Source organism: Sturnus vulgaris, chromosome 1 (assembly GCF_052056855.1).
Source record: "Sturnus vulgaris isolate bStuVul1 chromosome 1, bStuVul1.hap1, whole genome shotgun sequence".
NCBI lineage: Eukaryota > Metazoa > Chordata > Aves > Passeriformes > Sturnidae > Sturnus > Sturnus vulgaris.
The window spans coordinates 14,487,099-14,501,272 of NC_142243.1; the positions used below are offsets into that span (position 1 = coordinate 14,487,099).

General features: G+C 38.2%; 1 protein-coding gene across 14 annotated transcripts in view; it reads left to right on the plus strand.

Annotated features, from left to right (window-relative positions):
• ARHGAP12 (Rho GTPase activating protein 12) overlaps positions 1 to 14,174 on the plus strand; it is a 75,343-nt gene that overhangs the window by 57,781 nt on the left and 3,388 nt on the right. For 6 of the 14 annotated variants that reach the window (XM_014880385.2, XM_014880386.2, XM_014880380.2 and 3 more), the window contains 7 exons: positions 3,843 to 3,947; positions 4,310 to 4,408; positions 6,931 to 7,033; positions 7,997 to 8,116; positions 10,973 to 11,071; positions 13,131 to 13,208; positions 13,987 to 14,121. In XM_014880385.2, the coding sequence (XP_014735871.1) occupies positions 3,843 to 3,947; positions 4,310 to 4,408; positions 6,931 to 7,033; positions 7,997 to 8,116; positions 10,973 to 11,071; positions 13,131 to 13,208; positions 13,987 to 14,121 (739 nt within the window). Of the gene's footprint in view, positions 1 to 3,842; positions 3,948 to 4,309; positions 4,409 to 6,930; positions 7,034 to 7,996; positions 8,117 to 10,972; positions 11,072 to 12,217; positions 12,412 to 13,130; positions 13,209 to 13,986; positions 14,122 to 14,174 lie in introns of those variants that run through there. The other 8 variants (XM_088159804.1, XM_014880381.2, XM_014880384.2 and 5 more) reach the window with 4 other exon arrangements.

A 14,174-nucleotide genomic window follows, 5' to 3' on the forward strand; every position in this document is an offset into this window, starting at 1 on the left:
TATGCATGAAGAGCTGAAAGGAAAAGAGCACAAGAATATTCTGGCTGTATTCCATATACAGAAAGCAGTTGTAAATTTGTAGGATTTTTATATGTAATTTAAGCATCTGTAGTTATGTTTTGAAAATGCCAAGCACAGAAGAGCTGCCTATCAAAAATTCATAAATTACCTTGTGTTAAAAATGATGCAACTGTTTTTTTCTTGTTTGTGAAATTATTTGCTCTGTATCTGGAAGCCTGGAACAGATAATTTGTGAAGTTTGATAACCTTGTAAAAGGCTACTTTTTATAAGGAGATCTGGAATTTTTTAAGAAGTTTTTTTCACTCAGGTTTTGGTGTGAATGAGATGTATTAGCTATTGTTGAAGTGACAGGGCTTCATAAAGCAAAGAAAATGGTAACTGCTTAGAAGGATTCATCTGTCAGCTTTCTGTAATGGGCACATATCCTCAGTGACAAGTACAGTGGTGGCAAACCCAGCCTGTAAACATCCCAAACATCAAGGAAATAGATCCTCTTCAAGATTCATCTGAGCAGACTCTTGTTTATGTTACACAACTGTGATTTTAGCCAAGGACGTTTAGTGTACATTACTGCAGTTCATCAGTATTGCACTGCTGATTATACAGGAGCTCAAATGCTTTTGTGAAAACTTTTTGGAATGCAAATGCTCTTATCAGTCTGGTTTAAAAGCAGTCCATCATTTTGCTGTGATGATAAAGAAAATGTGTATATATATATATATATATATATATATATATATATATATATATATGTAATTTTTTTTAAATTGCTTAAGCTGTAGCTTTGAAACTCCCCTCCCAGCCAAAAAGTGCATGTCTCCACAGCTTTCTTTTCACAATCCATCCATGGATGAGGAGGACTTGGAATGAAAACATCCTACCCAACTCTAATTAGAAACAATCACAAGAATGCCAGGTGTCATTTGTACATCCAAAGTCTTCCCATAAATAACTTCCAGTTATTTCCAAAGAATGCTGGAATATATTACAGTACAGACTCTGTGGTTTGTCCCTGTGCAGGCTTTCAGGACTTGGAGAAAATCCTGAAAAGATTGAAAAGGTCTTCTATTAATTGACATCAGTATAAATCATCAAGGCTGTCCTTAAGCTGCACAGCATCTTCTCTATCTAAAGCAAAGAATACACCCTATTCTTTCCAAAATTTTCTTTTCCAAAAAGTTACCTCTCCCATACAACCAGCATAAGTACATCCCATAACTATGTTTTTTGTCTAAAAAAAGCTGTCAGAAGTGATTGTAGGACAGCTTCATATCTAGGACAGCACCACATATAAACCTCTCCCTCTTTGTGTCTTACATTGCTGCCCTTTCCAGAATTCCCAGACAGCTCAAAAGAGAAATCCAGTAAGAGTAAGGTGTTTGCTCAGTAATGGCTGGGTTTCTCCTAACTGGTGCTGACTAGGTAGTACTCTGTTTTCAGAAAGCAGACTCAATGTCTCTGTAGCAGCAGATGCAAAAGGAAAGGTTTGGTTTTTTTTTACCTCTGTCAGCAGAACCTGCTGGCTTCAGGAGGGTTCAGTTGCCTTCAGCAACCTTTGTGTGCAGGTTGTGTGAGCAGCCCTGTGCAGCACTTGCTCCTGAAAGCTTTAAGGAGGGAAATGGCAGCTGGCATCTCATTTTCATAGACCCAGGAGCAGAAAAGAACCTTGACAGGAAAGCTCAAAGGAGAGGCTGCATGGTAAACTTAAAATGTCCTTGAATAAAAAGGCTGTGACGAGTATGTAATGTGTTGGTGTTTAAGAAGAACTTTGCAGGGTAGCTGGATTATTTGCCTGGTTTTCTCCATCGTTGGATCTCACACAGCAGTTTGGCCACCATTTGAGTGAGGAAGTCCTAAAAGACTTTTTTTTCCCCTTTTAGCTTTAGTTTTTTGCTTTCTTCTGTGCTTCTCTGAAATGCTGAGGGGGAGTCAGGCCAAAAAGATGGGTAGAATGTAAAGCTGTAGGAGGTAGTGCTGTAATCTGTCAGGTGTGGATTCAGCAAGCTAATGTAGTGGAGGGCTTTTCTTTTGGTCAAAACAGCACTGACAGGTAGCATTTTTTTCTTGTTATGTACTGATGTCACCTGTAGCAAGTCCTGTCCTGTGATTCTCAGCATCATGTGGGTCATGGTTTTAGCTAATCAACCCCCTGACCCCAGTCCTGTAGAGGACTTTGGTACTTGTTTCCTGTTCTCTCCAGTGCCAAACTCTATAAATTGATTTAACTTTTTTTCCAACACGCAGCAAGATTGATTTAGACTGCCAGGAAGTGCGTGTCTGGGACACTTTGGATGTGTGTGCAGCAGTTATGTGACTTTCTCTTGAGCAAGCAGCTGCTGCAAGAGCCAAAATGGCCCAGAGATGGTTCCTGTGGACTCTGCTGCTGAGCTGGACTTCTCTCAAAAGCTCTACTATAATTAATAAGCAATGTTCTTGGATGAGGTATCTGAGAATTAAGTTAGAAAGCTGAAGGTGGTGGGGATTTTTTTTCCCAAGTGCTAATTGGCATAGGGTAAATTGGAAGTACAGCCCTATTCTGATATTTCATAGGTAAAATAAAGAAGTTAAGATGCTACTTTTCATTCAGCACTTCATTGCCCTTAGGACTCCAGGCATGGAGATTTTCCAGTGGTAAACAGCATTTCTGAAACACAATTAGCATTAATTAACATCCATGCTGGGAGTTTAAGCAGAAGCAGCAGATTAGCCCTGTGTTCTGAACCATCTTTTCTCCCTTTGGATATGGCTGTTCATGTACAGGCTGGAAACTTATGTTTGCAGCAAGGAGCTTGTCCTGGGGCTTAGGTCTCCCAGAGCTGTCACAGGAACAGCATTCACACATCAAAGACTTTGTGAAGAAATAAGAAAAGAGCCTTTCTTGGGGAGCAGATGCTACAAGCTTTCCCTGGAACTACAGCATGAAATTTCTGTGCTATAACTGAGTGACTTCCAGCTTTCCCTGTTCCATATTTTATTCGTGTCACTCACAGTTAGAGCTTTTTGTTTGTGTGGGCCACTGAATTGGTTTCCTTGAGGAATTACATTTCAAAGCTATGTGGTGTATGTTGAAATTATAGTAAAAGTACTTTATTTCAACAAATTCTGATACCTTGTATAAGTGTAAAAGTAGGAGTAAGAATAGCTCCCTGAGGTTTTCCTCCAACCTGTTTGAAGGGTTACTTGTGGGTTATTTGCTGTTTGTTTAGTAGACAGACAGTGAGTTCTTTTACTTGGTAGGACAGGCTCCAGTATTGCAATAGAAGCACTACAGAAAAGTGTAAAAGCGTCGGGGGCAGGGGTAAGTGTTTTAAAAAATTACAAATTAAAAGAGAATGCTGTTTCAGTGTGGAGGGATGTGATTCCTGTCCAGCAAGCCTCCTGTTTGTGGTTTGATTTTTGGTTTTATATACAACCACTGATTAAGTGGCAGAATGTTTGGGGGTGTTTTGTTCAGTTATTCATTAGCTGGTTTTGTTTAAAGCTTGGGACTATCTTGACTAAAATCAAGCTACAGTCAAACGTTGTATGGACTTCTGCCATTTGTGATAGGAAAAAAGCTCTACTGGAATTTGATTGGCATTTAAATTTGTGAAATTTTGAGGGCTTCAAGTTGAGCAGCTTCTAATAGACGTGCTTAAAGGTTGTTCTGTGGAAGATTTTTTGTTTTCGTGGTGTCATGCCTATTGATGGGTGACAAAGTACTGTGTCTGGTTTAAGTTGTATAGACTGTTAATAATATGTGTTATGTTTAAAAGATTGCAAACCTGTAAACAACTTCCTCAGGTGTAATCTTATCATCATTGTTCCTAATTTTTTCCAGAAGTTTGGTGTTAATCAGTCTAAGCCAGAATTTACAGTGGATCTCAAAGGGGCTTTGATTGACTGGGCCTCAAAGGACAAATCCAGCAAAAAGAATGTTATTGAGGTAAATTATTTTATTTTATTTAAATGCAGAATTATATGCACTTCAATTACTGATGTAAGAAATTTTCTTTAAGCTTAAAATCAAAAACTCATAAAACTGAGTTTTATGCACTTCTGCCTGCTTCAAAGTAGTTGTTATCCTGGTACCTGCAAGAAGTATCCATTTTTAATATGTCTGTATGAAATACGCTTTTCAATTTAAGCAGACTGTTAGTGGCTATTCTCACTGGTGAATGTTCTTGATTGGCTGTGTATTACCTAAAAATTTTACAAGTGAGAAGTTTAATTTGATTTAGGTAATTTTACTTTTGAACTGTAGTGTCTTTATCAATTCTGATGATATCTGTTTTTATTTCTTTAAAGCTAAAAACTCGTCAAGGTACTGAACTCTTAATTCAATCAGATAATGACAGCTTTATTAATGAATGGTATAAAGTTCTTAACTACACCATCAATAATCAGGTATGTATTTAAATCTCGAAGGTTCTATTTTCACAGGGATATTATTTAGTAAACAAATTGATACAACAACTTCTAAAGCTTCATGTGCATCTTAATTTACTGATTTTCTTGAGAGCAGGCAGGAGTTTGATGATATGGCAGTTCCAGGGGATAGTGAGTGAAATATAATTAATAGTGGAAAAGGAAGAAAGATGGTCCACTGACTTCAGATCCAGGAGGTGTGGGCTGGCATCCATCCCAGAAATGAAGTTCTGTGCCCAAGTCTCTTGTTCTGTCTCAGTGACCTGAGAGGTTCTGATAAAGAGGGAATGAAAGGGGGAGGATAGCCAAGGGACAACTTCATGACATGCATTTGTTAGCATTTGATACTGCTCTCCACTCACTGTGGCTGCACTGAAGTGCAAATCAAAAGCCCTGGCAAAATACTGTACTGTCTCCTCTTATCTGACAGCATAATGCCAAGTATTTAATTATCAGAGAAGTGCTCAAGCATTTGCTTTTGATACTGCCAAACAAGATTAACCGTTTTTTAATTCAGAGGTTGGAGGAGATCTTGGAGAAAATATTACTCTCATACCAAGTTTACTTCATGTGTATTCTTGCTTTTTAGTAGTTCCAGGCTTGGCTGCTGTCCATAAGCTCCAGTTTTGCTGCTTTCAGTGCCTGTCAGTGGCTTTCATTTCTCTTAGCTCTGATAGTGCTTTTCACATATGGGTGTTTTCCACCAAAACACAGCAGGCTAATATGAATGGTTTCGTTTCTTTCTGACTGCTCATGGTTTAGGTTCCTAATCCCCTGCTCTCTCCTGGTATGGAGATGTCATGGCCCTTAATACCCAGGCAAGGCAGTGTCACCCTGTGACACCCTTCTCCTGTCTGCCCTGTGTAACACAACTGAGGTCACTTCTTCCCTGCTTAAAAATGAGTGAAGATGGAAAGGCTGAGGTTTGCTTAGCAAGGCATTATGTGTTAGGTTGAAGAAGTGAATGGTGGAATAAGGAGAGTTTATCAGCATTCTGGAGGAAGTGGTGATGTATACTGCTTGGAGCTGGTAGTCAAGAGACCCAAGACTACAAGACATAAGATAAGAAAATGCATTGATAGTTTGAAGCACTGAAGCTTTGGGTACAAAAATCTATCAGATCTAAAGCCAACTTTTAATTTTGGAAAGTTATGGTAATAGCAGCTGTGATTTTTTTCCCCATGGCCCAGGCACTGTTGCTAGCTTGACAAGATCTTCCTCAAAAGAAAGGGCAGATCAGATTTTGTTCTTTTTGCTCCCTCAGGCTGCTGTTGTGGTAATATACTGTACAAGAGAAACAGCTACCTGCACAGGATATAACTGCTCTTTTTTAAATACAAAAATTCCCAAGTTGTTGCTTTAGACTTGTTGCATAGTACAAACTAGATCCCACGTGACTTTTTTCCAAAACATTTAATAGTTTTAAATCCTAATAGGCTTTGAGACCTCTTGAAGAGTGGCAGAAGATCCTTAATGGGGACATTATTTGGGCAGTTGAATATATTGATCTTTGATATGTAAAAAGGCTCTCCAAAGCTTTTGAAAAGGAACAGGAGTGAAGGTGTTTAAAGGTAACACTGCCCTGCAGGTTAAAGTGCAGCATGAAGTCATGCTGCTGCTCACTCAGTGCTCTGGAGTGCACAGCCCTGCCTCATTTTTACAGTTTCCTTCCTTGTAAAAGAAGGCACTCTGCAGTCAGATTTTGGCAACTGCCTGGCAGTCCAGTTCACTTCAGTTGAAGTGAAGTAAGACATACACAGTTTGGGAAGGGAATATGTTGTACTGAAACTGAGGAAGTTTCTTTCCCCATTGCTTGGTATGTTTGCAGTCACACACGTAGCATGGGCTGCAGGTAAGATCAGCAGACTCTGGTACCTGCCTCCACACATGATCTCTGTTTTCACTTGACAATGTTCAGTGAGAATATGCTGAGATAGCAGAAACACAGGGCAAGAATTTTAGGCACTGGTACACTTATTTTTCAGAGTGAATTCAGTGTATGTTTTGACAGTAGTGAGATTTTCCAACTGATAGTTCTATTTTCTATTAAAAATTTTTTACTTATAGAGAAAACAAATTAGGTAAATGCTCTAGAAATTTTTTTTCACTCTATCAGTCAAGCATTTCTGTGGCAGACCATTAAATGCTGATGTTTGTCTATTGGATTTGGAAAATAAGCCCAACTAAAAATCACTTCTGTTGTTTATTGGTCGATATAATGAAGTGTCATGAAAGATTGGTTATACTTTGTTCAGTGTCCAGCAACATTTTCTTTGAGTCTTATGATGAAATAGCATTTCTCAAAGTTACTCACTCTGCCAATGAGAGTGGTGTTGCCTCTGAAGATGTTTAACATCTAGAGTTCAGGAAAGAACAAACTGAATGTCCTTATATGGGGAAAAGGTTGTGTGTTTTAGAACTGTCTGCAGGAAATGTGTGTATTAATGCTGTATTTTCTAAACTGGCAGTCTGAGCAGTGCATATCTTCTTAAATCCAACAGGTAATAGAGTCTGATGAAGCATTAGACGATGAGGTACCAGATTCACCTGGAGTGGAAAAACAAGACAAAGAGAAAGAAAATAAAGACTCTAAGAAACTTCGTTGTGAGTTGAAAGTTTTCCATTAATTCATTCTAGCAATGCCAGTTTTCATTTTCTGCATCTTCACTGTTATGTATAAATAGGGAAAGACAGCTGAAGATGAAACTACTGAAGTTTGGAAACAATCTTAATATAGTTCATTCGACATCATGATTCCACTTGGTAAATTTTCTTCCATGTTTTATTAATCATACTTTAAAAAAACGAAGAAGAAAAGAAGTGTGAAATGTCTTTAGCTCCTGTTGTATGACACATTTGAAACGGGAAAATAAGCAGTGGTGAAATGAATTATTTTCAAGGTGTTGTCAAATGCCCAGAAACAGTATCTGACTTTAATAAATAGTTTTGAATAAGAATTATTTTGTTGTTTTACTGATTGGAATTATGTTTTATCTGTGGCACAGCATTCGTAAATATTTGCACTATTGACTTGGGCTGCAATTTTGCTTACTGCTGATGTATTGGCTGTTTAGAGAAAAAAAATATTTTTAATTACATCTTCAGAATTTTGGAGCTAAATGTCTTTTAGATGCAGGAATTAACATCCTGTGCACAGAAATACATTAATCAGGCTGACTGTTTTGTGTCTTTTCCTTCCAGGCCCCATATGTAATTTTCAAAAAAGTATTTATTTCTTTCAAGATAGTTAACCTAATGAGAGGCAGGACTGGTTTTGAAACATAGCTGCATTTTTAAATTTCCGTATCAATTCCATATATAAGCTACTGTTTAGCTGGTTTTGCAAGTTTTTAGTGACAGGGATGCCTCCTGGGAGTTTGAAAAATGGATGCTATTTACAAGAAGTTCCAGAAAGTTACAGAAAAAGTTAGGGATGTGTTGCAAATTTGAATAGCTTTTTGGGTGTTCTGGAGTGTAATTGTTTTTTTCTTTTAATGTTGGTTCCTTGGCTGATAAATACAGTGTTGGTTCTGTGGGTAGTAATGTTAAATGTGTTTCTCTTTTCAGCAGTGAAAGCTCCCAGCAATATAGATTCCACAGATCAGAAAAAGACCAAAACAAAGCTCAAGAAGTTTCTTACACGGCGCCCTACATTACAAGCTGTCCGTGAAAAAGGCTACATTAAGGGTAAATGAACCTTTTTAACAAAGGATGTAATTCGAAAAGCTGAATTTAGTAGTTCATGTGTAAAATGGGGTTTAAATGGTCTAGTTTCAGAGTAAAATACATGTGTATAGTTGGTTTAACAAAAGTCTTGGCTGTATAGTGGAACTGGTGATTGCTGTACTTCTGAGTGCTGTTACTAGCCATTAAACTGCTCGGGGGATGCCCTCTCCTTCGGCTCACTGCTGGCCAAACTGCAGTGAAAACGGGGGCCCAGGAGTGCATTTGGACTTGGACTCTCTAGCTAAGAAGCACTGCATTCCACCCTTCTGAGCTGGAAATCCAGATATCTGACCCTCATTTGTGCAAACAGGGGAAAGAACAGCCCTCCGGGTACAAAGCTGAGTGCTTGTGCTCACCTGTTTCACAAGGGTGTTGTAGTCCATGTGGAACCAGACAATCATGTGCCATATCATAAGAAATGAAATATTTAGGAAAACCAGGATGAGGTTACAGGAGTCTTAACTTAAACACTTTTCCCATAACATTTTTTGAATGTATACATTGTTTTAATTGTTTCATGAAGAGTGTTCAGATACTCTTGAATCAAAGTTATGAAATATTTCTTTTTGTCACACTTGTAGAAATTTGAGAGAACAGTATTTGCACAGGTTTAAGTTAATGTGTTTGTGTAAATTATTGACTTGGTACTCATTGTAAAAGTTCATTTATTTATTTATTTGTATGCTTTAGCAGGATTTGTAGGTGGTGCTCTACTAGGGTCAAAATAGCATATGGGTAGGCAAATACCAGACCAAACCCTACTGTGATTTGCCTCACCGCATACTTTAACAGGTGTGCTTCTGTTGCATGTGGCATTTGATATATTTGTGTATCTGCAAATATAATTTACATGTAAATGATGGAAATTTTCTTTGGAATAGGGAAGCATTATTCCCAGATTTTGAAATTTTGCTCTGCTTTACAACTTAGTATTCATGTCATGGCTCAGTGACGTAACTTCTGACATTGGCAACAGTGAACACTAAGCCAATTTAATTTGTACATGTGCGTGCTGATGATTGGATTTTTAATAAAGGCGTTAAGGAATGAAGAGTTTGGTTTTTATTTAAAAGCATGGTGTAAGTTTTTAAAGTTGGATTTACAGCTTTACATTTGTTGTGTGAATGAAGAATACAGAAATCTTCATTTAAAAGCCCAGTGTACTTTTGTGGCTGCTGCAAAACAAGCTTAGTAAATGGAAAGCTTAGCAAATCCAGTATGAGCAGAAAAATTAGTGAAAAGTTCTGGAAGAAAAAATCCACTTGAAACAGCATGCACTAAGTGGAGAAGGAACTGTGTTAAAGTTTTGTAACATGGAAAATGAAAAGTACAGAAATTACTTTATGATGTGAAGAAAAAATACTACTCCTGTATATGTTGAAATTTATTAAAGTCGAAGGCAATTGTAGCAAATTACTTTGTTACATGCTACTATTTTCTTCTGCTACCTAATCTGCATTGCTTTACCTGCCACAGCTGCATGCTAGCCTGGCTTTCTGCTGCGTGGGCTTTTTCAATCCTTTGCTACTGATTCTGCTTATAAAGCTCGCTGCGTGAGTAGCTGCCACAGCACTGAGGTGGTGTGGACCACTGGCCGTATCATATCCAGCTAATAATGCCATTAAATGCCCATTTTCATAATGTAAAATTGGTTTGATGTGCTATTTGGATTTCCCAAAGCTGTAGTCAAGATGCAAGAGTTGTTAATCTACTGAAATTATTGAATATGAAAAGTGGGCTAGATGCTGTGCATGATGCAAATGCAAGAGCAGACTCTTTTGCTGAAGCTCTGAAGTAAGATACATCAGATTCTGGGAAGATGGCCACTTATGAGCCTAATTTACCAGAGTAAACAAACCAACAAACACCCCTTCCCTTTAAGAGCAGGATCTTTGCTTCTCTTATCTCAAGACCTCATGTCACCCTGTGCATCTGAACAGAAGAGGCCATCTATTATTTGGGCATCTTTGATGAAAGCCATAGAAGTGGATCTGTCAAAGATTTTGTGATAACAATCTGAGCAAGAAGAATTAACATGTTGCTAAAATTCACTGAGATGTTGCAAGATTCTCCTCTCTGTCCAAACTGATTTTCATTTTTGCTCCACTTATAATGGAAAATACTCCCCCTGGATTGTGCAGTTTTGAAAATAAGACTCATATTTACCATTGCCCATAAATATCTGTATTAAGAGTCTGACCTTGCAGCCAGGTTGCCTATTCATGGTCAGACTTGCATCCATTCAGAGCTCTGAGGTAAAAGTCTGTCATTTACAGATTTGTGTCAGAACTTAAAAATGTCAGAATATTCTATGTTAAAGTAAATTATTATATAATGCTATGTTAAACAGTGGGTGCAGTGAAAGATGACATTTTGCAGAGTTTATTCCCAAGCAATGCCAAAAGCTTTCACTCCAGTTGAATTTCATTCTCTTCGAAATTTTAACGAAGATTGCAATAAATGCATGTTGAACTTGGGACAGGAATGGAGGACACATTTGAATCCATTAAATTTCTTATAACATTATTGATGAAATGACTCTTAAAAGTATAACCTGATGGATTAAAATTACTTCAGTAGCAAAACTTCCTTTCTTGGAGGCTCACGTTTGTGTAGCTGCTGACTCTCTTCTTACTGGGAGCTTTTTCTCGCTGGGAGCTGCTGAGAACTCTTTTCAAAACTTTCCTATTTCCTCTCCACTGCTGCGACAATTGTATCCAGTAGACTTTGCCCTTTGTAGAGGTTTGTTTTAACCTGAACTAGTTCTGTCACTCGAGTCCTGTTCCACTGTAAATCAGTCTCTTTACTTGGTTCCAGATCAAGTTTTTGGTTCAAATCTCACCAGCTTGTGTCAAAGAGAAAACAGCACGGTGCCAAAGTTCGTGAAGCTGTGCATTGAGCATGTTGAGGAACATGGTATGGTTGAAATTTTTTTGTTTACAAATCTCTCTAGCTCACCATTCCTAATGTTGAAAATTTTAATCTTAAAATACTGTTGCTTTATTTGGGGAGAATAATCTGGAACTTGTATCTGGAGGTTAGCATTGGGTTTTCATGAGTGAGGACATAGGTGGGATCCAAAGCGGGGAGAGGGGAGGAAATCTTTTTGTCTGAGAAACTGATCTGCTTTAGTATATTTCAAGCTGAGCAGAAGGCAGGACAGCCTCCTGGCAGCAAGGCTCCAAGGGAAGAGGGATTACAAGAAGTAGTAGAAGAGCTCAGCTCATCAAGCTTGTATTTTTTTCAGATTAAAAGTGAGATTATTGAAATGCAACTATTCATTTTTGGAAGGTTTAAGCATGCTAACAATCACTTCTATAAAAACTTCCTTGAAATGAACTTTCAGGAAAAAGTTTTGTTCCTGCTCTGTGTATGCACTGACTGCCAGAAGACCAGTCTGTTGGTTTGATGCCCTTCAGCCAGTTACACAAATTGCTAAATTTTATGCAATTCTGGAGATTATCAGTGTCCACATATTGACTCAGTTATTGTTTGCTTTCATTGAAAATATGCATTTCCTACCTAATAACTGAGAACACTTTGTTTGGAAGCTACACGTGACATTCTGGGTTGTCTGCTGTCAAGCCCATCTTTTCACATTTTTTTTTGAAAATTTGTCAGTTGTGACTCCTGACTTGACTGTAGTCTCTGTGGGTTTTCTTGCCTGTTTCTTGCTGTTGTCTTTGCCTTATCTCTTGGAAAACATGACTGAGAGGGGATTATGGCATCTCCATAATCATCATTCAGATATTTACCAGTCCGTTAATCTGAGAGCATTCTCTTGAGTATCAGGGTAAGTGTTACAGGGGAATACATGTGAATTCTAAGGCATCTTCCATGGGAACTTCATTTAGCCTGTAGTCCTTTGTCAATGATTCTGTCTTATGGCCTTGGGAGGGGAGAAAAACTGCTTCCCTTGCATTACTGCAGTTTGACAAACTGCTACCTTGATTGTGGCAATAGGCTTTATTTCATTTGTGGTCTGAAGATTGTGAGAAAGGGGTTATTTTGCTTTGTTCTTTTTTTGTTCCTTTTTTTTTTAATTTCTTTTTTATTTTAAAGGCAGGACTACAGTGAAGATAGTGAAGGTTTCCTTTTTTAAATACCTAAGGGGAAGCTGACAGAAATGAACAGCTTTTTTTTCCTACCTCTCCAACTCCTCTTCCTTCTACCAATACACTTCAAATCAGTTCTTTCTGTAAAGGAATGACTAGTGGATTATGGGGAAAAGGGATATGTCAGATGGTGCTGGTAACTGTGCTGTGTTGAATCAGACAACTCCTTGAGGAGCTACAGGGACTTGCAGGTATTCTGGCAACACTCGTCCTCTCAGTGGCACTGACTCACCTGCTGCATCCAAGTGGCTTTTCAGATAAATTCTTTATCTCCTAATCACTGCTGAATAATTGCAGTAGCAACCACAGAGACACAGTTTTCTTCTTTTCTGGTCGACTGTGCAATCCAGTAAGGCAGGGGCTGCCCATTTTAGTTCTGTAGGCTGTTGGGTAGCTCTAGGTGTGCATGTACATTGTTCCTCCTCCACATAAGCCTGGTCACTTGACAACTTTGAGATGCTCTCTATGCATGACTTCATAGGACTTCTCTTAACCATACATTAAAAATTGAACATTGTATCCACAAAATACCTGGTTTTTGCATGTTGGACTCCCATGTATTCCCTGCCCACCCACCAAGACCATCTTAAACAAGACGTCTGATCTCATTGGGGAAACTTGGAGCTGTTGCCTCATTACTACTTGAATAGGAAGTTTTAGAGATTACTTTGAGCTCGATGCTGCCAAACTTGTGTCAGCAAATTAAACCTCCTCTGTCTTAAATGCCCTGCTGCCCATCAAAGCAAGCTAGTTTAACTTTTTATTTCTTTGTTACAAGGTGGGTTTCCTTTGCTTTTAATTTTGCCGAGCAGACCTATACATATGTAAGGTATTAAAATGGATTTATCCCTTTGTTTCAGGTTTAGATATTGATGGCTTATACAGAGTTAGTGGAAATCTTGCAGTGATACAGAAGCTGAGATTTGCAGTCAATCATGGTAAGCTTCCTCCAATTATATTACAATGGCATATATTTTCAGATTGGTGAAGTTCATAGAAAGCTAAGGAAAAAGATTTTTCTAACTGAGTATGTCATGAGAAATGACTGTCATCTTCGAAGTAAAGTTATGTCAGAATTACACAACTGACTATGTAACATACATCACTTGAAAAACCTGATATTCTGGAGGTTTATTCTCGTGTGGATCACAGAGGTTTTGCTAGAACAGAATTCTAAAAGAAGATGGTAATAGAATTTGAGGAAGGGGGTTTATTTCAAAAAAATAACTCATTGCCTTTTGGAAAAACGGCAAGCATATTAAGCTTCCACTTGCATTAAAATTGTAAGTTAATTTTTTAGTGAAATTTGCTACTGCCTTTTAGAGGGAAGAGGACTTAGCTCCTCTTCACTGTACTCTATGTATAAAAACCTTTCTTCTGGCAGTATCTCAGTACAGCCCATCCACAATCTGACCTCTCGTTTCCTGATTGACAGGATCTAACAGTAAATTTTGTGTTATGTCAGCAGCTCCTGTTCCCTTCTGGAAAATGCCTTAGGAGTAGGGGAACTGTATGTAGTGCAGTAGGCAGAGTTTAGCCATCTCCATCTGCTGCTGCAGCTCTGTATCCCAGAATGGGGTACGGAATGTGCTGAAGTGGAGCGGGTCTTCACTGCTTTGAAAGCAATAAGTACAGAAGAATAGTTGAGTTAATTTTTAAAAAATAGCTTTTCTAGTTGAAGAATTATCATTAATTATTTATATTTTTTCCTCTCAGATGAGAAGCTGGACTTGAGTGACAGCAAATGGGAAGATATACATGTCATTACAGGAGCTCTAAAAATGTTCTTCAGAGAATTGCCAGAGCCGCTGTTCACTTACAACCACTTCAATGACTTTGTCAATGCAATCAGTAAGTCTGGAGAACTTGCATATGGTGTTTGGATAAATCTTGTACAATTTTTA